A 27,141-nucleotide genomic window follows, 5' to 3' on the forward strand; every position below is an offset into this window, starting at 1 on the left:
AAAAAACATTAGAGGCAGCACCCATAGCTCAGTGGGTAGGGCTCTGGCCACATACACCGAGGCTGGCAGGTTCAAACCTGGCCTGGGCCAACTAAAAGAACAATGACAACTGTAACAACAACAACAAAATAGCCAGGCATTGTGGCAGGCGCCTATCATCCCAGCTACTTAAGAGGCTGAGGCAAGAGAATCACTTAAGCCCAAGAGTTGGAGGTTGCTGTGAGCTGTGACACCACAGCACCCTACTGAGGGCAAAAGCTTGAGACTCTGCCTCCAAAAAAAAAACATAGAAACTATATTAAGTGAGTGTTTTAATTTAAGAAAGACAACTATTGGGCGGTGCCTGTGGCTCAACTGAGTAGGGTACCAGCCCCATATACCGGAGGTGGTGGGTTCAAACCCAGCCCCAGCCAAAAACTGCAAAAAAAAAGAAAGACAACTATTTTACCACCATAATAACGTATTTTACAATAAAGTATTTTGGCATTCTTAATTAAAAAACACTAATTTTAATCAGCTATTTCAAAAATAAAAAAATAAATTTAAGAGATGATGAGGAGGAGGATGGCTAAACGTTTATTTAGCACTTAGTTATAGTTATATGTCAATACTTTTCTAAGCGCTAATAACTCATTTAACTTCTTTTTTGTTTGTTTTTTTGAGACATAGTCTCACTTTGTTGACCTCGGTAGAGTGCCATGGTGTCATAGCTCACAGCAACCTCAAACTCTTGGGCTCAAGCTATCCTCTTGCCTCAGCCTCCCAAGTAGCTGGGACTAGAAGGCCCACCACAATGCCTGTCTATTTTTAGAGATGGAGTCTCACTCTTACTCAGGCTGGTCTTGAACCTGTGAGCTCAAACAACCCACATACCTCAGCCTCCCCGAGTTGCTGGGATTACAGGTGTGAGCCACTGTGCCCGGCCCCATTTAATTTTTTAAACAATACTAGAGTAAGTCATTCTTTTCATTGCAGATTAGGTATACCATGTAAATTTAAAGATCATTAAGTAAATTATTTTGGAAAGAAGTTCAAAGCACAGTAAGTATATTCTTTTCTTTTTTTTTTTTGTAGAGACAGAGTCTCACTTTATGGCCCTCGGTAGAGTGCCGTGGCCTCACACAGCTCACAGCAACCTCCAACTCCTGGGCTTAAGCGATTCTCTTGCCTCAGCCTCCCGATTCTTTTCTTTTTTTAATCAACATAATTTAAGTGTACCGCAGAAGTTTAACTATAGGTTGAAAGGTGCAATGAGATTTAAAAAAAGGTTCAAAAACACTGAACTAAGGGAAGTTTAAGTTATTTATCCAATTAGCTAACTGTGTAGCAGAGCAAGGATCCTTAGCAGCTGTGTCCAACTTGTCAGGCCACATGCTGATTTTGTGAAGACTCTTTTTGTTTATCTGTGGTGCATAAAAACCCAGAAAAGTATTCACAGACAACTCTCATTCTTAAATGTGTGGCAGAAAAAAAGAAAGGTTGGACACTCCTGATAGAATAAAGCAACTAAATTTTTTTTTTACTTAAAAGGTCAAACTTTGAGAAGTAACATATTTACTTTCAGATAAATTATTTTAAAATGTGGTTTATCAAACATATGAATCCATTTAAGGTAAAACTTTTATATAAGATCAGGTAAAAGTACACTCATATGTGGGAAAAAATATATATATATTTTTTTTCTTTTCTTTTTAAAGATAGAGTCTCACTTTATTGCCCTTGGTAAAGTGCTGGGACATCACAGCTCACAGCCATCTCTAGCTCTTGGCTCAAGCAATTATCTTGCCTCAGTCTCCCAAGTAGCTGGGACTACAGGCACTCGCCACAATGTCCAGCTATATTTAGAGACAAGATCTCGCTTTGGCTCAGGCTAGTCTCAAACCTATAAGCTCAGGCAATCTACCCATCTCGGCCTCCCAGAGTGCTAGGATTACAGGTGTAAGCTGCCATGCCTGGCCACTTTTTCTTCACTTTGAAGAAATTCACAGTATTTCTTGAATACTTTTTAGAAATCAAAGTAGCAAACAGAATTTACTTAAGACAGACATGGAGAATAAAATACCCAAGAAGGTATACAGCAGAGCAGAATATGTACTCTGGCATTTGCTAGAAATACTTCCCAATCAATGAGCTGGAATATACTTCAGTATAGTGAACTAGTAGTTTGAGAGGTGGATGTCTTGGCAAGTATGAGAAAGAACACCTCTTAATTTCAAAGCATGCTCTATGTATTGTTGGAAATGGGAGTGATTCTGCTAGCTAAAAATCTGTGTGTTTAGACAAAGTCTGCCCTGTTTTTTTCCTCACGAGGCTTCTCTAGTTTTGTTGAACTAACGTGTACCTCTAATGACTAGTGGGCACAACCAGGAAAGTGATGTCACACACTCTCCAAGAAAATGTACAGCCAATTTTTAAATATGTTAATATTTTATGCAATAAAAGAAAAAAACTGAGAAGTACGTCAACAATGAGATGGCTGCTACTTGTTTCCCATTTAAAGTCTAGGTCCATCTCTGTCAGACAGAAGGGGGAGAACAGCCAAGTAAGAGGTAACCAACACAAAATAACCCAACTTATCTCTTTCTCCAAATCTCCCACTACTCCTATATGTCCAATAATATAGAATTTACAGGCATTCCCAACAAACAATTATTCAACGCACAAATCTCAAGCTTTCTCCCTTTTCCCCAATGACAGGTTATAGTAATCGACAGTAATCTTATTAAGTCTATTTCAGAACTGTCTCTTGAATTCTTCCTTGTCTCAACTCCACTGAAAATAGTCCACACTTTCTTATTTAGATTACTGAATAGCTTCATAATTCAATCTCTTTGACCACAGCCTCTTCCTCCAAAATCCAGTTCCATAACGTTACCAGAAGTGTACTCATACAACACTGATGTTACTCCTCTGCTTAAGAAATTTCTAAATTCCTTACAAAAAGCATGCAAGTTTACATAACCTCAACAGTGTATATAAAGTTGAAACAAAATGGATAGGTAAGAATGAAATAGGCTTACACTTACAGATGTTTAGCTATTTAAAGATGAAAGGACTTCACTAAAAAGAGCTATTATAGGGCTATTTAATGTGAACTGATATAAGGTACTGATCATATATTTTAGGTATTTATTTCATAGACATTTTATTTCAGGAATTTCTAAAAATAATGGCTAATTAAAATTATATATGTTGAGCTGTTTAAAAAACACATTTCATCTTTAATAAACAGAGAAAGGATAATTCTTGGGTAAAATACAGCGAGAGATATGGAGCTAAATCTTAATACATCTTACACATTTGGGCCACATTATGACTATGGAACTCATACCTATTTTATAAGGATAAATTAAAAAACATTTTAACTCCTATCAAAAGATGAATCTCTACCCATAAAGTTATAAATTCAACATAAGCATTGGTTATTTTACCAACTATTGTCAAGCTACACTAAAGCCACAGAAATATGCAACTGAGTTGCAAGTCAGAAATTCAGTTTAGAAAAGTCAAGAATGAATGCCATGCCAGAAAGCCATCTGTGTCAGTGACAGTGTTAGTTCATATAATATAGACTTGGAAAAAAATCTTAGCTGAAATATATACATTTGCAACATACATATTGTTATTCTGTTAACTATATCATAAATTGACATTTTCTTGTAATGTTTACATAATTAACAATTATTAATAGAGAGCAGGAGGGCCAGAAAATGCTAAACAGATAGAAATGTATTATTTCTAGTATGTGTGCACAATTAAAAAGAGATAATACACATAAAATAAAATGAATACATTCTTATTTAGGAACTCTGCAAAAAAAAAAAAAACAGAGGGGAAAGAAGCTAACACTATTATCAACTTTCCTGGCTAAGTTTAGACTTGAAATTCTATTTCTAGTACCAGAGAAAAAACTCCTAGAATGTAAGTAGATAATAATTCAGAGTTATCTCATTTTCACCTTGTTTAAAAAAACAAAAACAAAATGTCAAATACTTTAAAGGAAAATAAGCTTATCAAAAGAAGAATGAAAAACTCATGTTCAATTACCTTTTCTAATTTTTTGGCCTCAATGTGTCGAAGCACTTGTTCTCGCCAATCATGAGGAACTTTACTTTTTCCTGGAGGATCTAATAAAGAATGCTCAGAACCAACCCTTGCATTTGGTCTTTTTGAAGGACTAGTCCGTGAATAATTGAAATCACTGACTGACATAGTTCTCTCTGGTATTTCATTAGCAGAGGGTCGAGCACTCTGAGGCCTTGACACATTTGGACCATCAATGCTGTATGTTCGTGCAGAAAGAGGTCTCTGAGATCCTGACATCATTGGAGGAGTTCTTCCCACTGAATGTAACTCTCTGTATGATAAGTAATCGCCTTCAGGAATTTGGGCCCGCCTTGAGGAAGCTGGATCACCAAGATTTACAGAGGCTGTAGAGGACACACTGCTTTGCCGCTGAATTGTAGTTCGAGTTACAGCAGGAACGAGTCGGTCATTTGGTGAAATGGCCCACATTTCCCCGTGTCTTGCTGGGCCAGGTCTCTGATGTAAATGGTATGCACTGTTAGCTCGAACATTGTTATGGTTAGAAAAATTCATATTGGCAGAATGTTTAGGATAACTGTGATTTTCTGTGCTCTCTGATCTAGGAAGGCGCTGAGAAGAAAAACTGACATGATCTGTTTGGGAATTTTGTTTAGAGTGCCACAGACTATCTTTGACTGTAGCACTGCTACTATACTGGATATTATACTGGGGAGGACCATATATTTGGGGTATAAATTGTGGACCACTTGTTGTGGATCCTCTTATTATATTTGGTTCTTCAGGATTATGATTTGAATCAAACTTGAAAACTGCCTTTGTACCAGAGATTAAATCAGAAGATGAAGAAGAACCAGTAAACACCTGCAATGGTTGATCATACAACAGTGTGGCAGACTTGCTCCTGACTATGTTTTTTCCATCAACAGCAGATGGGATTTTGACTGCTGCATTTGACTGCTGAAGTCCATTATCACTAAGAATGTCATAGATTTTTAGCCTTCCAGTCTCCATATTAGTTATGCTATGAGATTTCACAACAGATCCAACCGGACCACTTCTCTCAGGAGAAAGATCTTCAGTGCTTTTGGAAATACCTAAATCAACAGAAGATTCAGTGTCCTGCAGTTCAGTCCTATTAAGAGACTGTGAAGTTTCCTCAGAATGTCCATTTACTTTATTTACAGATTCCAGATTAAGATACTTGTTTCCATTTTCTAAGTGCACATCTTCCCCTTTAGAATTAATGCTTAAGAAGCCTGTTTCAAGGTCTATATCCTCTGTCTTTGATCTTTCCAATATCTCTGGTTGAAATGTATTATTAGTTATAAGTTTATTAAGATTCATATTGATGTGATCTAATTTGTGAGATTCATCAGATGTCGCTGCTGATTCAACACCTTTTTCAATTAAAACTAGTTGCTCTTCAATATTCAAATCATATTCCGGTAAATTAAAATCTTTTTTATTGTGAACCTTGAACTTTTCCTCTGCTGAATTGTTTAAAATATCCCCATTTTGTAAAAGGCTGTTAAAATTTTCATCTTCTTGCCTAAAATAAAGATAATTTTATGAAAAACATAAAAAAGCAAAGTTTTCTTATTCACAGAAGACATTAATAACCAGTTAAACTGTAGGTAGGCAAGTTAAGAAAAGTTAATGGGAATCATAGAAAAAAGGAATTTATTATCAAGCATGGAAATGACTACTATCTTTTTTTTTTTTTTTGTAGAGACAGAGTCTCACTTTATGGCCCTCGGTAGAGTGCCGTGGCCTCACACAGCTCACACCAACCTCCAACTCCTGGGCTTAAGCGATTCTCTTGCCTCAGCCTCCCGAGTAGCTGGGACTACAGGCACCCGCCACAATGCCCGGCTATTTTTTGGTTGCAGTTTGGCCAGGGCCGGATTTGAACCCGCCACCCTCGGTATATGGGGCCGGCGCCTTACCGACTGAGCCACAGGCGCCGCCCGAAATGACTACTATCTTAATAGTCAAATAATAAATTGGAGACAAAACAATTAACATTCACAGTTAATAGTGAGATTAATTTTCATCAATATGCTCAATCTAATTTGTCACAAACTAATTTAATAGGGGATAAATTATAAATGAAAGTGTGATCTTCTGCTCCTGCTTTTCATGAATAGGCTGAAGTGTCAGTACCCAACCCAAGTGCAGCACAGTAAGGAGGTGAGCAGAGGGCCAGCAAACAAAGCTTCATCTGTATTTAACAGCTGCTGACCATTGCTCACATCACCACCTGAACTCTGCCTCTTGTCAGATCAGCAGTGGCATTAGATTCTCACAGCTCGAACTCTATTGTAAATTGCGCATGTGAGGGATCTAGGTTGTATGTTCCTTATGAGAGTCTAATGCCTGATGATCAGAGGTGCAGCAGTAATGTGCTTGAATCATCTCAAAACAATACTCCTCCATCTGTGGAAAAATTGTCTTCCATGAAACTGGTCTCTGGTGCCAAAAAGGTTGGGGATTGCAGTGCTAAGAATAAAATGCTTAAATGTGGACATATAATGGAGAAAAAGCTAATAACCTGAATAGTTAAGTAAGAACATAGGACACTTTTCTGGGTAATTTTGATGCCTTACTGTACTCAAGTCAAGGTGACAGAATGAGACTCTCTCAATAAATAAATAAATAAACAAACAAATAAAATTTTGGGGTTTTTTTGTTTGTTTGTTTTTGCAGTTTTTGGCCAGGGCTGGGTTTGAACCCATCACCTCCGGCATATGAGGCGGGTGCCCTACTCCTTTGAGCCACAGGCACCTCCATAAAATAAGTATTTTAAGACATTGGGTCACAGCCTTAAATTCAGAGAACAGATATAAATGATTAATTATAATTATAGCTACACAATATCTACACTCATTTTCAGGCATAAAATTCCTTTTAGAAATACAAATTTATGGGTGGCGCCTGTGGCTCAAGGAGTAGGGCGCCGGTCCCATATGCCAGAGGTGGTGGGTTCAAACCTAGCCCCGGCCAAAATAAAAAAAAAAAAAAAAAGAAATACAAATTTATATGTGAGTTTTACTTAAATGTGCCTGAAATTTAATAACAATTTAACTCTAAACGATACTTAAAAATATTTGTGTAGGCTGGACATAGTGGCTCACATCTGTAATCCTAGCACTCTGGGAAGCCCAGGTAGGACTGCTTGAGCTCAGGAGTTTGATACCAGCCTGACCAAGAATGAGACCCTGTCTCTACTAAAAACAGAAAAATTAGGGCGGTGCCTATGGCTCAGTGGGTAAGGTAGGCTCCATATACCGAAGGTAGTAGGTTCAAACCCGGCCCCAGTCAAACTGCAACAACAACAACAAAATAGCCAGGCGTAGCCATGGTTTGGCTAAGACTGCGGCAACTGTATTTAGTAAATCCTTTGAACAAGTCAGCGGTGTCACAGTCCCATACAATCCATCATCTGCTGTTGGTTGTGGGACTGGGATAGATGCCAATAGGTTTTCCGCTTGTAGCCTCCAAGAAGAAAAGCTTATTTATGTTTCAGAAAGAACGGAACTTCTAATGAAGCATCAATCAGGTCAGCAGAGACCTCCTAGTATTAGCATTACTCTATCCACAGATTAATTTGTAAACTATTTTTCTCCCATAACCAGTGAATCTGAAAATACGACTTTGCTTCTTTATGAAAGTTCCCTAAGTCTTTTTCATCCATGTCCCTGACTGGAGCTCTGATGTCTTAAATTCTGAAGGCTCCTCTGACTTTATGAAGGGAATAATGTCTAGGTTGCACTAAGTTAAAATATGGTTTTGTTATTTCTTTGGTTGTGATTTTTCCCCCCTTGGCTTGAGTTTTTTTCTTTTTTAATTGTTACTGTTGCCCTTAGATTATCAGTGTGACAATAAATTTTGGCAGGTTATCTAATCAAAAAAAAAAAAAAAAAAAAAATAGCCAGGTATTGTGGCGGGTGCCTGTAGTCCCAGCTACTCGGGAGGCTGAAGCAAGAGAATCACCTAAGCCCAGGAGCTGGAGGTTGCTCTAAGTTGTGTGACACCACGGCACTCTACCGAGGCCAATAAAGTGAAAATCTGTCTCTACAAAAAATAAAATAAAATAAAGAAAAGAAAAGAAAAATTAGCCAGATGCAGTGGCATGCTCCTGCAGTTCCAGATACTCAGGAGGCTAAGGCAGGAGGATCCGGAAAGCCCCAGAGTTTGAGGTTGCAGTGAGCTATGAAGATACTACTGTACTCTAGCCAAGGCAACAGACTGCAAATCATAACAATAATGAAAATGTTAAAATCTATATAATGAGCTTTTAGTTTAGTAGTAACACAAATCTTTCTCTTAAGCAGACTCTAGCTGACAGACTAACACCAAGGCAGAATGATGGCGTGGTCTCACTTTGGTAACTCTTTTTTTTTTTTTTTTTTTGAGACAGAGTCTTACTCAGTTGCCCTGGAGTTGAGTGCCACGGTATCACTGTTCACAGCAATCTCAAACTCTTGAGTTCAAGCGATCCTCTTGTCTCAGCCTCCTGAGTAGCCTGCCACAATGCCTAATTTTTCTACTTTTGGTAGAGACGGGCCCTTCCTTTGCTCATGGTCTTAAATTCCTGAGCTCAGGCAATTCGCCCACCTCAGCCTCCCAGAGGGCTAGGATTATAGGCATTAGCCATCATGCCCAGTTGGTAACAAATTTATTGAGAACCTAAATAATAAAATTTGTTTTAAATGTCTATTAAATTCTGGACCACAGAACTTAATATTTACATCTTTCTGAGAGTTCTTCTAAGCCAAATAGACAATACCAGTCAAAAATATTTAAAATAACCCTTCACTGGCATCCCTCCAAAATGATTCTGCATTTCTAACTATAAAATTACCCGAAATAGGGTGGCGCCTTTGGCTCAGTGAGTAGGGTGCAGGCCCCATATACTGAGGGTGGCAGGTTCAAACCCAGCCCTGGCCGAACTGCAAAAAAAAAAATAGCCGGGCATTGTGGTGGGTGCCTGTATTCCCAGCTACTCGGGAGGCTGAGGCAAGAGAATTGGAGGATTTGGATTTGGAGGTTGCTGTGAGTTGTGTGACGCCACGGCACTCTACTGAGGGCAATAAAGTGAGACTCTGTCTCTCCAAAATAGGCCATTTATGTTGTAACACCTAGAAATATTTATCATTTATTTTTACCTACAAATATTATACAAATGTTCAATCTTTCAATCAAGAGATTGAGAACCTATTTTGTTTATTCTTCTCCATTTAAAAAACTTAAAATGGAAGTATATAAAATTTAAAGACATTGTAATAAAATTGAGGAAATTATATACTGCCTGAACAACTTCCATAATACACATATTTATGAAACACTTTACATCTTAGCTATGCATATATTGTATGCCTATTTCCATTTATTATACAAATAAGAAAATGCATAATATATTCATACAAACCTGATTTTAGAGTTAATATCACTATGAGTTTGTTTCACTGGAGAGCAGAGTGAGGTGTCTTGACTACTATCAGTATTAAGAGAGACTGAATCAGACATCCGAGATGGAGAAGAACAATTGCTGTTATTCTGATTGCTATTATGTGTAACTTCATCTGATAAGGAATCTGTGTCCTTTGTATCATCTGAACAAAAAAGAAAAAATTAAGACCAACGATAAATTCACAAAGAATCATGCGAAAGGCTTTACATTGATGAGAAATGACATTAATTTTGTCCTGGTTCCATATATGAGGTAATAAATGACACGGATAAGACGACAACCAGAGGCACCTCTACAAATTCAGTCCTAATACATAAATATTAAATAATTTTTTTTTTTTTTTTTAGAGACAAGAGTCTTACTTTGTTGCCCTCCGTAAAGTGCTGTAGCGTCACAGCTCACAGCAACCTCCAGCTCTCAGGCTTAGGCGATTCTCCTGCCTCAGCCTGTCAAGTAGCTGGGACTACAGGCACCTGCCACAACACCCAGCTATTTTTTTGTTACAGTTTGGCTGGGGTTGGGTTTGAACCCGCCAGCCTCAGTATATGGGGCTGGTGCCCTACTCACTGAGCCGTGAGCACCACCCAATATTAAAGAATTTTTAAATTGGGAGACCATTACTTTTTTTTATATAACCAATGTTAGGGTTATTGAGAATTTAATTTAATTATTGACAAGATGATATTACGTAATGTTTTCTTTTTTTTTTTTTTTGTAGAGACAGAGTCTCACCTTACCGCCTTCAGTAGAGTGCCATGATGTACACAGGACTCACAGCAACCTCTAGCTCTTGGGCTTCCACGATTCTCCTGCCTCAGCCTCCCAAGCAGCTGGGATTACAGGCGCCTGCCACAACGCCCGGCTATTTTTTGGTTGCAGTTCAGCCGGGGCTGGGTTTGAACCCACCACCCTCGGTATATGGGGCTGGCGCCTTACTCACTGAGCCACAGGCACCACCCGATATTACGTAATGTTTTCTAAAGCCAATTAATTTTAATGAATATGCTTTCTACCCATGTATAATTTCATAATAAAAAGTACAATTATAGTTCACAATCTTTGTTGACTTGTCTGGGTAAGAAATTATTTCATACTTACGTGAAATATTTTCTCATCCATTCTGATAATAAAAATGAACAAGGCAGCCAATCCACAAACACAATTATTAAACAAAGCAAGAGGTCAGCTCTTTCATTTTTTTACATTTGTTAGACATTTCAGAGAACTGTTTACAAATGCTACACTCTTAATATGTGAGACGACTGTGTATGTAACAACTATATAACCAGATATAGACAGTATTCATATTCTATGATAGGCAGATAATATAAAAGTAGTATTTTTTAAAAGCAGTGATTAAAAAATCTGTTTTTAATAGTTCAAATCTAGCCAAATCATGGAAAATAGTGTATAAGACATATGATTATATGAATTAAGGTTGCTTTTGCTAGTCTGCTGTTCTGAGATCTTAGTAGTATAGTTCAAGTAATCTGGATTGAATTCACAATTGAAAACAGTAGCATACAGGGCTCTGGAACCTCAACCTCAAAGGTATATGAGTCTTGGATTCTTAATTTTTTTAATACTATTAAACTAGATGGCTACATGTTTTCCTAAATGTATTCCTTCATTGTGACAATTAGACAATAACATGTAAAATACTTAGCATAGTATCCTAGCAACTATTAAGTGCTCAAAAAATACTATACATCATTACTAAATTTATTATGAATCCAAGCTATCCAAGGGCTACCTTGATATAATTATCAGTGATGCCATAAAGGCAAGAGGCTACATAAACATTTGGTGAAGATAATGTAGGGATGGTCAGGTACTGGTGGAGAGGGGTGAGAGAAGAGACAGCCTTCAAGATTCACTTTATCTCAAAAATCTGACATTTTTGTCATATGAAAGTATGGCTGGCAGGAATTCAGGATAATATAAAAAGTGTTCTGGAATAGATAAGACTAAAATAACAACATCTACTATATATATGGTACTGTGCTTGATCTGAATGCTTTACACAAAAGCCTTTATTAGCCTCATTGTATGTAAAATTAGATATGTACATATGGATAAAATTAAGTAACTCAAGGATCACACACCAGGTAAGCAGTAGAAATGTTAATTGTAATGTAGGCTTAATAGCCTGTGAAGTTCATCTCCTTTTAAGTAAATATACATGAGGGGAGAGAAAAGATCTCTAAAGACCTTTCTTTAAAAATGAGAGATAAGGAAGAAGTTTTCATATAGGCATGCTTAAAATTTTATTTTTTATATAAACTTCAAATAACATTTCAATGAAACTTAATTAAAAAAAATTATAAATTTTATTCAGGCAGTTTCTATTCTTAGTGCTTTCCTTCAACATCTAACCTTTTTTGTTATTACTAAGTGCTACGACTTTGGGCTGGTTAATAGAAGTTTCAATTAATGGTGGTCGCATCTCAGCCATTTTCATCTCTTCATCAGAAGAAAGTTCTTCAGATTCCTAGTTTAAGGGGAAAAAGGAAAAATATATATGAAATTAAATTTTGGCTTCTTTAAATGAATAAATATTAAGTCATAAGAACTTCAGTAGGAAAACAAAGAATATTAAAAACTTGTATGAACATTTTATTTTATTTATTTATTTATTTTTTTTTTTTGTAGAGACAGAGTCTCACTTTATGGCCCTCGGTAGAATGCCATGGCTCACACAGCTCACAGCAACCTCCAACTCCTGGGCTTAAGCGATTCTCTTGCCTCAGCCTCCCAAGCAGCTGGGACTACAGGCGCCCGCCACAACGCCCGGCTATTTTTTGGTTGCAGTTGGGCGGGGGCCAGGTTTGAACCCGCCACCCTCGGTATATGGGGCCGGCGCCTTACTGACTAAGCCACAGGCGCCACCCTTGTATGAACAGTTTAATTGTAATAGTGACTAAAACTAACACATGCTTTAATTTATTCAAGATACGGCAACAAAACTATAGCAATTCTTAATATGTCAACATGCCTATGAGATAATTTTCTGTGGCAAGCCCTAATTCAACTATATCAATGATTACTATGTGCCTGATACTATGTGAAGTGCTAGACAAACAAAAATGAATAAAACCTTTAAAAACTCAATTTAGTGAAAGTACCTCAACAGAAAGGTTCTCCCTATTCCTCAAATGTATTTCTCTTAAGGATCACTGAGTTCAAGAGAATCAGATGGACTGAAGTGTTCTGCCATCCAAATGAACTAATTGGCAATTTTTACTCAATTTGAAGACAATCTTCTATAGGCTATAGCATTTCTGATTAACATTATGGAAATAACTATACTTAAAATAAGTCAAAGGTCCTTAAAAAAGATGTTCAGTTAAAGGTACTAAGATTTTCAAATATTCTTAAGAGCCATAATAAAGATATGGATTAGGATCAGCAAACTACTTCAGTAAAAGGCTAAACTAAGTATTTTAGGCTTTGTAGACCAAAAGATCTCTTTCAACTAAAGGTCTCTTCCAACTATTCAATTCTGCTACTGTGGCATAAAAACAGTCATAGACAACATGTAAACAAATGACCATCGCTGTGTTTCAATAAAACTTGAATTTTCATTTCCTAAAAAGTATTCTTTTACTGATTTTAATCAACCTTTTAATAAGGAAAAAGCTATCCTTAGCTTGCAAATGATTCAAAAACAAGGAATGTGCTAGATTTAGCCCAAGGGTTTAGGTTGCCAATCCTGCCCAAGAATACTACAGTAGAATGGGTTAAAGGCTGCTAGTTAGTAGAATAGGAAAAGGAGGTAAATTCAATGTAGTTCTGAAGAACAAGTTAAAAAGGAAAAGGACATTTTGAGGAGAGGGAAGCAAGGAAATAAGAAATGGTTCAGTAGGTCAGAACTGTGCAGCTGGAGCTCAGGTAAGTGGCAGGAGATATAAAAAATTAGCCTGGATTACATGATGAAAGAGTATTCTCTGAGAACAGATTCAGTTAAGTATGTATTGGTCATTATTAGAAGTTGCCAAATCGGGAATTCATAAGATCAGAATTATGTTTTAAAATGTTAACTCTGGTATTATGTATGTATAGGAAGAGAAAGACTGGCAGAAATAAATTTAGCTATCACCACAGTCCTGAAAGAAATGAGTTCACATCTGTCCTTAGGCAATGCCAGTGTTAGTGGCAAAAGAGCAAAAGAATTTCATAGGAACTCTGATACTATCAGGACTTAATGAGAGAGTAAATGTGAAGAATGAGAAAACAGCAAAAGAAAGGGCAAGCCGTCTACCATAATCTCTGATATCCATAGCATATATACTGCTGACCACTCTTTTCTTCTTCGAGAAATTGTATTACATCTGGGCTTTTTTTGTTGTTGTTGCCCTTGGATACTGCATTTTCTTCAATAATTATGTTTATTATGACAATTCTCCAATTTATAATTTAGCTTTGACTGCTCTTCTTGAGTTAAAGATTCACATTTTTTTAGGAAATGCCTAACTGATAGGTCTTGCCAATTGTTCAAATTCCACATACCCCAAAACAATCTGGTCCTTCCAAGCTGGTATGTTCTCTTAATACCCCATCCTGTTAATAGCATCTTCTCCCTAATCAGTCATGGTTAGGTAACTATTTGCTCCACTCCCTTCTTTATAGTCAGAGATATTTACATGTTATATTCCTCCCATAATATCTTCACAAATAACTTTTAGCCCAGGTTTTTTGCTATCTTTATTCAAAAAGCCAGATGGGTGCAAAGGCTTATGTCTGTAATCTCAGAACTTTGAGGCAACAGTATTATTTGTGGCCCGCAGTTCAAGAGCAGCCTGGTCAACACAATGAGTCCGTCTCTACAAAAAATTTTAAAAATTAGACAGGCATGGTGGAGTATGCCTATAGTTCCAGCTGCTTGGGAGGCTGAAGGTACAGGATTACTTGAGCCCAGGAGAGGGAGACTGCAGTGAGCTATGATGATGCTACTGTAACCCAAGCCTGGGCGAGACAGCAAGACAGATAAAAAACCATTGAGGCAGGTGGATTGCCTAAGCTCATGAGTTCGAGACCAGCCTGAGCTAGAGTGAGACCCCGTCTCTAAAAATAGCTGGGTGTTGCAGCAGGCACCTGTAGTCCCAGCTACTCTGGAGGCTGAGGCAAGACAATCACTTGAGCCCAGGAGTCTGAGGCTGCTATGAGGTATGATACCACAGCTCTCTACCGGGGACGACAAAGGGAGAGACCCTGTCTCAAAAAAACCCAAAAAAAACAAAAAACCCAGCTGCCAAACTGAGTTAATTCAGTAGCTATTGTAACACAACAGACAACTCTATCACTGTAATACTATACTAAAAAGTCTTAAGGACCTCCCAAGGACCACAGAACATTAAGCCCAAACTTCTTAGCATGGCTTTCAAGGGACTTCATAATCAGGACCCAATCTATTCTACAGATTTATTATTTTATAATATTTGCCCTGACATATTCAGTAAGATAAAAGTCTTTTCTACATTTTTACATGTTGTTCTTTTATTCTCATTCTTTCCACATTTCATTTAGTGCTTCTATTTCTGCCAACTGAATTATTCAAAATACAGATTAAATGCCTCTTTCTCCTTAAAGGATCCATGGATCTTCACAGACAGAAAAGATCTCTTTTCTAAATTTCTATATTATTCAATACTTTCCTTGTGGGGCACAGCTTACACTTGATTCTACACATTTGCATTAATTTTAGCCTATATATTCACTTACCCATTCTGTCACTATAGCTCCAAACACTATTATCTTAACATTAAATGAGTCATAAGTTCACTGGGACAAACCTAATAACTTTTATAGACTATATTATATTAGCTTCAATGCAGATAGTCATATTGAGCAATGTTAACCATCTAAAGCAGTGGTTCTCAACCTTCCTAATGCCACGGCCCTTTAACACAGTTCCTGTGGGTCGCGACCCACAGATTGAGAACTGCTGATCTAAAGTATATCCAAAAGCTATGAGGCTTCTTTCCCTTGCAGTAAATGCTAACACACAGGATAACTATGAAAATAAATGATGTGCTTTGAGTACATTTTAAAGATTGTACAATTAAAGATGCTATTACAGCCTACAACATTACTACTTCTTTATACTAATGCTGTTCAGGAGAACTTTCTACGGCAATGGTAATGATCTTTATCTGTGGGCAGTGCCTGTGGCTCAGTGGGTAGGGTGCCGGCCCCATATACCGAGGGTGGCAGGCTCGAACCCAATCCCAGCCAAACTGCAACAAAAAAATAGCCAGGCATTGTGGCAGGAACCTTTAGTCCTAGCTACTTGGGAGGATGAGGCAAGAGGATCACCTAAGCCCAAGAGCTGGAGGTTGCTGTGAGCTATGATGCCACAGCACTCTACCAAGGGCAACAAAGTGAGACTCTGTCTCAAAAAATAAATAAAATAAAATAAATGATCTTTATCTGTGCTAGTGCGCATTAGTGATAGCCCCTAACTAGTTAGATGTGGTTACTGACCGTTTGAAATGTAGCTCCTGTTGAGTAAGAAGCTCAATTTAAATTTTATTTATTTAATTTAAATCAACTTAAATAGCTACTACAGTAGACAATGCAACAAGTTACAGCTTTACCATTTTAACCAATACCAGTGTATGAGGACAATATAAAATGGTACAACAACTTTGGAAAAGTATTTAGCAGTTTCTCAAACAGTTAAACATAGAGATATGTGATCTAGCAATTCTACTCCTATATCCAAGAGAAATGAAAATATATATACACACAAAAACTTGCATTCAATTATTCACAGTAGCATTATTTTTTGTAGCCAAAAGGTGGAAAATAACTCAAATGCCCATCATTTGAAGAACGGATAAAGTATGGTATATGTGCACAACATAATATTACTCAGCCATAAAAATGGATGCAAAATTGATATTTACTATAACATGAAATAAATTTGAACACACTATGTTAAGTAAACGAAACCAGTCTCAAAAGACCACATATTGTGTGATTCCATTGATATGAAATGTCAAGACTGGGCAAATTTATGAAGGTACATAAAGATATTTAGGTTACTTAGGGCTGAGGGGAATGATGACATTGAGGAGTATAGTTAAGGATATAGGATTCCTTTCTAGCAAGATAAATGTAAATGTAATTGTAAACACATTGGTAAATTTACTAGAAGCCACTGAATTGTATACTTTAGATGGGTGAATTGTATACTGTATCAGTTATATTTCAATTAGCTACTTATTTATTTATTTTCTTGAGACAAGAGTCTCAAGCTGTCGCCCTGGGTAGGGTGTCATGGTGTCATAGCTCACAGCAACCTTCAACTCTTGGGCTCAAACGATCCTCTTGCTTCAGTTTTTCTATTTTTAGTAAAGATGGAGTCTTACTCTTGCTCAGACTGATCTCAAACTCAGTGATCTCAAGCAATCACCTGCCTCAGTCTCCCAGAGTGCTAGGATTACAGGTATGAACCACTGAGCCTGGTCTAAAGGTACTTTTATAAAATTATAGCTTTTATGTATCCACTATAAGAAACTCCTTGTCTCAAAAGTCTCAGACATGCAACAAAAAACTTCACATTCAATAATAAAAATGCTTAAATTAAGTTGAATAACTGAGTATACCAATAGCAGCCTTTTCATTTTTAAGTTACAGAAATAAAATCAATAGTGATTATATACTTTACAGTAGACCCTCCACAATCTAATTTACATAGTAGTTAAACATCTGAGCATAAAAGGTATTAAGGTGATAAATGAGGGACATTTTAGCAAATACTATGAAATTTCTCAGGGACAAATTCATTATCTTATTTTTTGCAAACAACATTAGGTCTTTCATTAGTTAGCAACAATGAAATATTCAATTGAAAGTTCTTAGAATTGCTTCAGAATAATCAAAAATATCATACCTCAAAAACATCATCATGGTTAACAATATGCTTCAAGTTCTCAGAGGTTTTCACATTTGTAGTCACTGGTAAATTCCCAGGACTGATCTCAGCTTCAGGTTCACTTATCTTCTGTATCGAGTTCCCTATCACATACTTTTCTCTTTCATCAACTTTGTCTTTTACTGGAGTAATACTTTCTGAAGTCTAAGTAAAAGAAAAGATGAAGAACTCATATTCTTTATGTTTTATACATACCTATTCTTGTATACCTTATACAACAGGCATTATATTCTTATAATACCTATTCTTGTATTAAAGTTCAAATAAAAATTTATAAGAAATTTACAAACTTCCAATTCTAGATAAATCTCAAATAAGGAAACCTGTTGCACTCAAGAGATTAAATGCCCATTTGCGGAACAGATTAATCAAGGTTATTTTTCCTCTTACCACTTGCATGGCTAGTGTGGATGAGTGAGTTACTAAGATCAAGCATTCTCAACTTAGGATGATTAAGATTGTTTTCTGCTCATGGTAGAATGTAGGATAACTCTAATGACATGATAAAACTTGTTTCTGTGATATATTATGTGTGGGGAGGAAAGTCCACTGAAAGCATACGCAACTTAGAAATTTGTGAATGTTTCTGAAATATCCCAAGGAAATGCCAAATGTCTGTCATAGTAATTACATTTAAAATCAAAATTGGGTAAACTAGACAAATATTATCCAGGGAAAAAAGAATTATTTGTATAATAATTATTTTTCTGACATTATCTTCTTTGTTCATGAAGTGATTGCTTATCTATCTTTTATTTTTCTGAGACAGAGTCTCACTCTGTCACCCTGGGTAGAGTACCATGGCCTCACGGTAGCTCATAGCAACCTCCTGAGCTCAGGTATCTGCATGCCTCAGCCTCTTCAGTAGCTGGGACTACAGGCACCAGGCAAAATGCCTGGCTAATTTTTCTATTTTTTTTTTAGTAGAGACAGGGTCTTAGTCTTGCTCAGCCTGGTCTCAAACTCTTGAGCTCAAGCAATCCACCGTCTTGGCCTCTCAGAGTGCTAGAATTACGGATGTGAGCCACCATACCCCGCCTTTTAAAGGTTTTGTTGATACTATCCTGGCAATCTGGCCATTCTAAAACCTAAGGTAGTAATTGCAGTTAGGGAGTTTACTGATTATTACAGCTTTCCAATTCAGGTAACTAAGAATAAAACCCATAAATTTGGAAGTACAGTTATACATCCGTTAACAATGAGTGTATGTTCTGAGAAATACATCATTAGGTGACATAATTAATTGTGTGAACATCACACAGCATACTTACACAAATCCAGATGATATACAAACCTAGATGGTACTACACACCTAAGATACAAACCTGTACAGCATGTTACTGTACTCAATACTATAGGCAATTCTAACACAGTAATAATACAAATATAATTTGTATTACATTTGTATTATATTTATATAATACAATACAATTATATTATATTTGTACAAATAATACAAATAAGTATTTGTATATCTAAATATATCTAGATACAGAACCGGTAAAGCATTACTACGATGTCACTAGATGAAAAGAATTTTTCAGCTCCGTTATAACCTTTTGGGACAACTACCCTATATGTAGTTCATTAACTAAAATATTCTTATGTGGTTGGTACATAACAGTATATCTATTGTATATCTAAAAGGTCATTACATCAATTGTCATTTAAAAATCTTAAAAAACTTGAAATAGGCTTTAATCAATCCTTTTAAATTGAGTGTTCTAACCTTTACTCCCACATCTTTATTCACAATTTGCTGATCTTCATGTGGTTTCAAATCTCTTCCAGAGTCTTCACTTGTCTCTTCATCTTTTAATCTATGTACAATGGTTTGAACAGTTTTGACCATATTCTTAAGCTCATCTGGGTATGGTGTTGGATATCTCTTTAAATTTCCCTCCTAAAGAAATAAATGAAATATAAACTAGAGATAAACACTTCTAATGTCAATCAAATGAAATTTAATCTATAATCTACATGAATTACATTTTGATGTCTAGTTCACAGAGATAACTGTGAAGACAGCTGATTATAATCACACCACAGGATGTGGCCCACGGGCCATAGTTTGAGGACCCCTGGTTAAAGGGTAAATAATTACATTTGTAAGTAACTTGGAAATATCTACTACAGTAACACATGTTTTCAATCCCACACAAAAAACAAAATGTTCATAACAAAGAACTCTTTAACTCTAGGATTTATATCAGTAAATCATTAAAGAAAAAGGGGGAAATAATCACTATAAATATGGTGGGGGGGGAATCAACTAAACTCTGGAGTTAAATAAAAGGACACTAGTTCAAGATAAAGTTCTGGTTAATTTCTCAAGCCTACGATAATTTGTTTTTCTCTTCTATTTATATAATATATACTATGAAATTTAGCTTTTAATCACATAATTTTATATTGTTCTCAAATTCTTTCATAAGTGACATATTTTGGATCAAAAAGATTTCACGTGCCTTGAGGACAAGGAATGAATTTAATACTTCTTCATATTCCCCAAACATCACAGTATAGGTATACAGTACCCACTTAAATATCAGCAAAACTATTTCAAATCTGAAGGAATAAAGAACAGACTCACCCTGGGAGGCGCCTCCCTTTCATCTTTGTCTTCATCACATTCAAATGCCACTTGAGCCCGCTGTTTCCTCTGTTCCTCCCACAATGAAGGATTAAAACTTTCATTATCTGATATGAACATAACTAAAGTAAAACAAAACAAAACATTTTACTATAATTATCAGAAACTACTGCTTACTCCTAATTTGTAAATTATGATACATTCATTACAGTTAAGTGTGAGAAAGTTAAGGCTGGTCAATGTCAGAAGTTAATAAATCCTAGGGTAATGACCAGGCTGGATTGTAAGATTTCTTTTTTTTTTTTTTTTTAGAGACAGAGTTTCACTTTATCACCCTCGGTAGAGTGCCATGGCATCACAGCTCACAGCAACCTCCAACACCTGGGTTTAGGCGATTCTCTTGCCTCAGCCTCCCAAGAGTAGCTGGGACTACAGGCGCCTGCCACAACGCCCCGCTATTTTTTTTGTTGCAATTTGGCCGGGGCTGCGTTTGAACCCACCACCCTCGGTAATGGGGCAGGCACCCTACTCACTGAGCCACAGGCACGGCCCGATTGTATGATTTCTTTTTCTTTCTTTCTTTTTTTTTTTTTTTAAGAGACAGCGTCTCATTTTGTCGCCCTTGGTAGAGTGCCATAGCGTCATAACTCACAGCAACCTCCAGTTCTTGGGCTTAGGTGATTCTCTTGCCTCAGCCTCCCAAGTAGCTGGGACTATAGGCGCCCACCATAACACCCGGCTATCCCTTTGTTGCAGTTTGGCCAGGGCCAGATTTGAACCCACCACCCTCGGTATATGGGGCCAGTGCCCTACTCACTGAGCCACAGGTGCCGCCCTTTCTTTTTCTTTTCTTTCTTTTTTTTTGAGACACAGTCTCACTATGTCGCCCTCAGTAGAGTGCTGTTGTGTGAAAGCTCACAGCAACCTCCAACTCCTGGGCTTAAGCGATTCTCTTGCCTCAGCCTCCTGAGTAGCTGGGACTACAGGTGCCCGCCACAATGCCCGGCTATTTTTTGGTTGCAGTTCAGCCAGGGCTGGGTTTGAACCCGCTACCCTTGGTATATGGGGCCGGCGCCTTACCGATTGAGCCACAGGCGCCGCCCAATGCCTGGCTATTTTTAAAGATGGGGTCTCAATCTTGCTCAGGCTCGTCTCAAACCTATAAGCTCAGGCAATCCACCCACCTCGGCCTCCCAGAGTGCTAGGATTATAGGTGTGAGCCATTGCACCCAGCCCCAGATCCAAAATTTTTGAACTCTGATATGACATTCAAGGGAAATAGGATAGCTGGAACACTTAATTTTGAATTAGAAATGCTCAGCTGGTATGTACTCTGCAAGTATTCCAAAATCTAAAAAAATAAAAAATCTGAAATACTTCTGGCCCCAAACATTTCCCCTGATAAGGGATCACTCTGTAATATTAAAAGTAAAAATTTAATGACTCTTACAATTTTTTGCTTCCTATTATTAGGCATCAAAATATATATTAGGTTTAAAAAAATTAACTCATTCAACCATTACATATAATTCCACAGAAATTGGGCAATACAAAAATCACCACATTTTTTCCAGTAAAAGAGAATGTCCCTACTCGCAAAGAGACTGAAAGTACCCCAAACTAGTAATGGTAAAACTGAAATTACTGAGATACCTATGACCAATTTGAATATTTATACAAAAATAAAATATAAAAACTTCTAATTATCATTTACATTAAGGTCTTATTTGGGGCTTCTTAACAATTCTAAAGCTCATATCCAAATTAAGGTTGCCTTGAAACCAAATACTAACAATGGAAATGTGGATATAAGCTAGTGTAGGCTGGCATTCCCTGGCCTCAGACCCCTAGGTGTGCAGGGGGCGCACGATGTCCAGCAGAGGAGATGAGAAGCTAGTCTGGATAGAAATCAACGGTATAGTAGGCACGGAATATAAACAAAGCTAAAAAGCAACTGACAACTATCCTCAAGCCATAACTATCTAACCTGTGGGCTCTAACTTTTCTTCATTAATACTCTACAATAGTGTCCTTTGATCTGTAGCTTGGTGCTCCCCTGTCCTTCACCCTAACAGCCCTCCTCCTTGAACAAAAGACTGCTGCCTATTTAATTGAAACATGACACTGGTACCCTCTCACTTTTTTACTTTGTATACCACACTGCTAAAACCCCAGTAAGGCCTATCGTGCTAAACGGCTGATACTGTTGCCTTTCCAGGTTAAGAAAAAGAAACTGTGCAAGTGTCTGGTCCTTCCCTCCCTGTGACTGCTGACCCAGGGCTGTTAGGTAAAGTTCCTGCTTGAGGAATTCTTGGTCCACTGTGGAGGAGCTCTATCACTACAAGGAACGGAATTTTATGATTTAGTCTGTCTTTGTTTTCATTACTCAGTTCAAGATTTTTTTTCATATAATTACTCTTTTGAATTGCTTAACATTTACTTAATGAATTAAGACTACTGGTTTTTATTCAAAACAAATGTGGAATGTGATTCAAATTCCTACTGACATACCTTTGTGATATTACTGGAAAAGCAAGCACAGTCAACCACTTTCCAACGGATTCTATTTCTAGTATTCACATAACTCCTCTCTCCTACCTTCGGCAGTGATTTCAATCACCAGACTAACCCAGAGATCACTAAGAATGTAAGACTGTATCAAAGCAATATTATACCAGAATTACCATGCCTTTCATTCTGGTCACCTACCTTTACTATTCTTTAGTATAAATCTCACATCTTTGAAGATTCAACACATCAGGTAATACTGCTGTCTATCCATTCTACACACTATGTGACCTGATCAAGGCATACTTACTAAGAACTAGTATTTGCCTACAGACTTTATTTGTACCTAAGACTTGCCAATATCCTCAATGTTTTCAATGTGTGATATGACTCCCTCCTGCAACATTACAATTTTACAATTTCTTCATGTTCTCAATCTCAGTATTCTTCTGCACATCAGCTAAGTGATTCATGACCATGGAGAATTCAAGATTTTTGTCTACTGTTAAGACTTTTCGACCACTGTGCCTGCACTTTCAAATCATTCAACTTCCTTGTTATTGCTGGCAAACTTTCAGTTCCTTAGACATTTTTCTTTTTCTCCCGTTAAAACTACTTCAGGTTTTACTTTTTTCTCCATGAAGGTTAGAGTCCATGACAAATTATTAACTACCATTTCTTTCATATGCCCTTTCCCCAACTTTCAGAGGTAAATTTCTTTCACTTCACTGTGAAAAGAAATGGAATAAAAACCCTCAGACTTACATTCCCCCTAATGCCCTGTTTCACTAGCTACAAATTTATTGTTATATGGATGCATACTTCTCCCTTTTTCTCCTTAAGGCTAATTTTTTTTTTTTTTTTTGTAGAGACAGAGTCTCACTTTATGGCCCTCGGTAGAGTGCCATGGCATCACACAGCTCACAGCAACCTCCAACTCCTGGGCTTAAGCAATTCTCTTGCCTCAGCCTCCCGAGTAGCTGGGACTACAGGCGCCTGCCACAACGCCCAGCTATTTTTTGGTTGCAATTCAGCCAGGGCTGGGTTTGAACCTGCCACCCTCAGTATATGGGGCTGGCGCCTTACGGACTGAGCCACAGGTGCTGCCCCTAATTTTTTTTTTTTTTAAGAGACAGAGTCTTACTTTATCACCCTCGGTAGAGTGCCATGGCGTCACACAGCTCACAGCAACCTCCAACTCCCGGGCTTAGACGATTCTCTTGCCTCAGCCTCCCGAGTAGCTAGGACTACAGGTGCCTGCCACAGTGCCCGGCTATTTTTTTGTTGCAGTTTGGCCGGGGCCAGTTTTGAACCCACCACCCTCGGTATATGGGGCCGGCACCCTACTCACTGAGCCACAGGCGCTGCCCTCTCCTTAAGGCTGATTTCACTAGTTAGGCTAAAAATCCCATCTCGACTCTTTCAGATTTATTCATCATCTACCTTTAGATTTTTGAAGTTAAGGACCTTCATTTGTAAATACTTAGCTCTAGCTCAATATGGCTGTCACATAAATGGGATGAAAATAAAAGAAATTGAGTGTGAATTATCTACATCTCTTAAATTTGTACAAAACCTTTATATAAGAAAATTATATTTTTTTTGATTCATCTATTTCTTTTAGAGATACTGGAATAAAGAGAAAACTCTTCTTGCAATTGGGAGAAAATTCACCTACCTTATTTAGTGCTGTTTATCATATATAATGAGCTATCACTAATCTCTTAAGTATAATATAATCTCTAAGAGAACTCAGATCATCACAATTGATACTTGTATTTCAAACTTTTTCGTTTTTTTTTTTTTTTTAATTGTTAAATCATAGCTGTGTACATTAGTGCAATCAAGGGGTACAATGTGCTGGTTTCATATACAATCTGAAATATTCTCATCAAACTGTTCAATGTAGCCTTCATGGCATTTTCTCAGTGTATTTCAAACTTTTTCATTAGAGACCCTTCTATTCTAAAACAAACCCCAAAAAACTAGCAGTGGCAAAAGCAAGATTTTACTATTTCTTTTCTTCCTGTCACAAGTAAATTTCTTATCTGAAGTATGACTTTGTAAGAAACATGAAGAAAATAAATTAAAATGGTGGGTGGCACCTGTGGCTCAGTGAGTAGGGCGCTAGCCCCATATACTGAGGGTGGGGGGTTCAAACCGGGCCCCAGCCAAACGGCAATAAAAAACAGCCAGGCATGGTGGCAGACACATGTAGTCCCAGCTACTCAGGAGGCTGAAGTAAGAGAATCGCTGAAGCCCAGGAGTTGGAGGTTGTGTGACCTGTGTAATGCCATGGCACTCTACCGAGGGCAATAAAATGAGATTCTGTCTCTACAATAAAAAAGAAAATAAATTAAAATGATAAAATGGAAAAAGGAGGCAAGAGGATTTGAATTACCAAAGTGGAAATAGGAGGGGGAAAAACTAAAGCATGTACATACGTATGATTGAGACAGTTTCGAGCAGGATATTAAATATTTTAAGTTTTGTGAGCCAAGAGGCAACTGATGACAGTAGTTATCTATTTTGGAGGATTGTTGTAAAAATGAGAAATTATGCACATAAAATGCTTAGCACTGTGTCTGACTCAAAACAAATTGGCTATTATACTTATACTGTTATGGCAGGTTTAGAAAACGGTATTGAAATACTTAAATATACCAAAACCAGAACTCATTTAACTTCTGGTCCAGAAAATTTCAGCTTCATTGAGGCTAATTATTGGTTGTTCTTTGCAAGAAAGAGCAAAAGATTTGACTTAATAAGTTATTTCATGGATATTTAAATGTCATTCTGATGACATTTATTTAGGGATAGCAAAAACTGTTCAGGTTTTGAATTAGAAGATTTGTGAGATGTCATGTAAACCTATCCTCAAAAGCTTTAATTACAGAGCCTCCAATGAATGAAACTATTTACATTTGACATCTATGTACAGTAGAACCTCTGTAAGTTGACCACCCAAGGAACTGTAACTAACTGGTCAACATAAGGAACTAGTCCTGCTGTACTGATATATACCTGGTGGCATGTCCAATCTATGAAAATTAGGTCAACTTAAGGAAGTGGTCAATGTAGGGAGACGGTCAACTATGGAGGTTAGACTATATGGAAATCTACCTATAATCTCCATATTTAGCAATATAATAAAATATGGAAATACATCTCCACACCAAAATAGAACATACTTAATTTTTCTTTTTTTTTTTTTTGAGACAGAGTCTGTGTCACCCTCGGTAGAGTGCTGTAGTGTCACAGCTCACAGCAACCTCAAACTCTTAGGTTTAAGGGATTCTCTTGCCTCAGCCTCCCAGGTAGCTGGGACTACAGGCACCCACCACAATGCCAGGCTATTTTTTGTTGCAGCTGTCTTTGTCGTTTAGATGGCCTGGGCTGGGTTCAAACCCGGCTTCCTTAGTGTATGTGGCTGGCGCCATAACCATTGTGCTACAGGCACCGAGCTGAGTATACTTAATTTTTAAACAGTCAATAGTAGACTCTTTTTGTTTTAAGGAGATGGAGTCTTGCTCTGTAGCTCAGGCTGATCAGAGCTGATCAGAGCTCACAATGAAACCTCAAAGTCCCAGGCTCAAACAACCCTCCCACCTCAGCCTTCCAAGTAGCTAGGCAAGCACACACCACAATGCCCAGTTAAGTTTTAAGTATTTTATAGAGACAGAAGTCTCAATGTGCAGCCCAGGCTGATCTCGATCTCCTAGCCTCAAGTGATACTCCTGCCTCAGCCTCCCAAAGCACTGAGATTACAGGCCCAAAGCACTGTACTCAGGCCGTTTTATGCAAATAATAATTTTATGCCTTAGAAATTAAGAAATTAAAAACTGACACACAGACTCTGCTTATGCTACTAATAATGCACTGTGGGGAAACAGCAAATACTTGGAAGCATCAATAGAAGTTGTTTTGTTTGTTTGCCTTATTCACTGGGACTCAAACCTTATAAATTTTCCCCTTTTTTCTCTCTGAATGAGATTTCTGAATAACAGGTAGTAGGGGCGAGCATCCTATAAATAATATTATAAAAAGCTATATAAGATATTCAAATAATATTGTTTTGTGCGGGAGACAAGAATGCTAATACAGATTGAGCATCGTTATTTAAATGTTTGGGATCAGAAGTGGTTTAGATTTTCGAGTATTTGTACATACAGCCTGACTGAGCATTCCTAATCCAAAAATCTCCAAATAAACTTTCTTGGAGCATTATGTTGATGCTCAGGCAGTTTCAGATTTTAGAGCATTTCAGATTAGGGATACTCAACCTTTCTTTTTCTTTTTTTTTTTTTTTTGAGACAAGAGTCTCATTATGTCACCTTCAGTAAAGTGAGCAACCTAAAACTCTTGGGCTTAAGCAATTCTCTTGCCCCAGCCTCCCGATTAGCTAGGATTATAGGTGCCTGCCACAATGCCCAGCTATTTTTAGAGACAAGGTCTTGCTCTTGCTCAGATGATCAAACCCATGAGTGCAGGCAATCCATTCTCCTCAGCATCCCAAGCGATAGGATTACAGGTGTGAGCCATTGCGCCCAGCCACTCAACCTTTACTTAAAATTATTTGTG

General features: G+C 37.4%; 1 protein-coding gene across 9 annotated transcripts in view; it reads right to left on the minus strand.

Annotated features, from left to right (window-relative positions):
* Nucleotides 1-27,141, minus strand: part of ERBIN (erbb2 interacting protein) — a 172,346-nt gene that overhangs the window by 17,538 nt on the left and 127,667 nt on the right. For all 9 annotated transcript variants that reach the window (XM_053589616.1, XM_053589662.1, XM_053589654.1 and 6 more), the window contains 6 exons: nucleotides 20,053-20,174; nucleotides 19,189-19,362; nucleotides 17,418-17,603; nucleotides 11,897-12,011; nucleotides 9,479-9,662; nucleotides 4,048-5,596 (listed from right to left, as the gene is read on the minus strand). In XM_053589616.1, coding sequence (XP_053445591.1) covers nucleotides 4,048-5,596; nucleotides 9,479-9,662; nucleotides 11,897-12,011; nucleotides 17,418-17,603; nucleotides 19,189-19,362; nucleotides 20,053-20,174 — 2,330 coding nt within the window. The remainder of the gene's footprint in view (nucleotides 1-4,047; nucleotides 5,597-9,478; nucleotides 9,663-11,896; nucleotides 12,012-17,417; nucleotides 17,604-19,188; nucleotides 19,363-20,052; nucleotides 20,175-27,141) is intronic.

Source organism: Nycticebus coucang, chromosome 1 (genome assembly GCF_027406575.1).
Source record: "Nycticebus coucang isolate mNycCou1 chromosome 1, mNycCou1.pri, whole genome shotgun sequence".
NCBI lineage: Eukaryota > Metazoa > Chordata > Mammalia > Primates > Lorisidae > Nycticebus > Nycticebus coucang.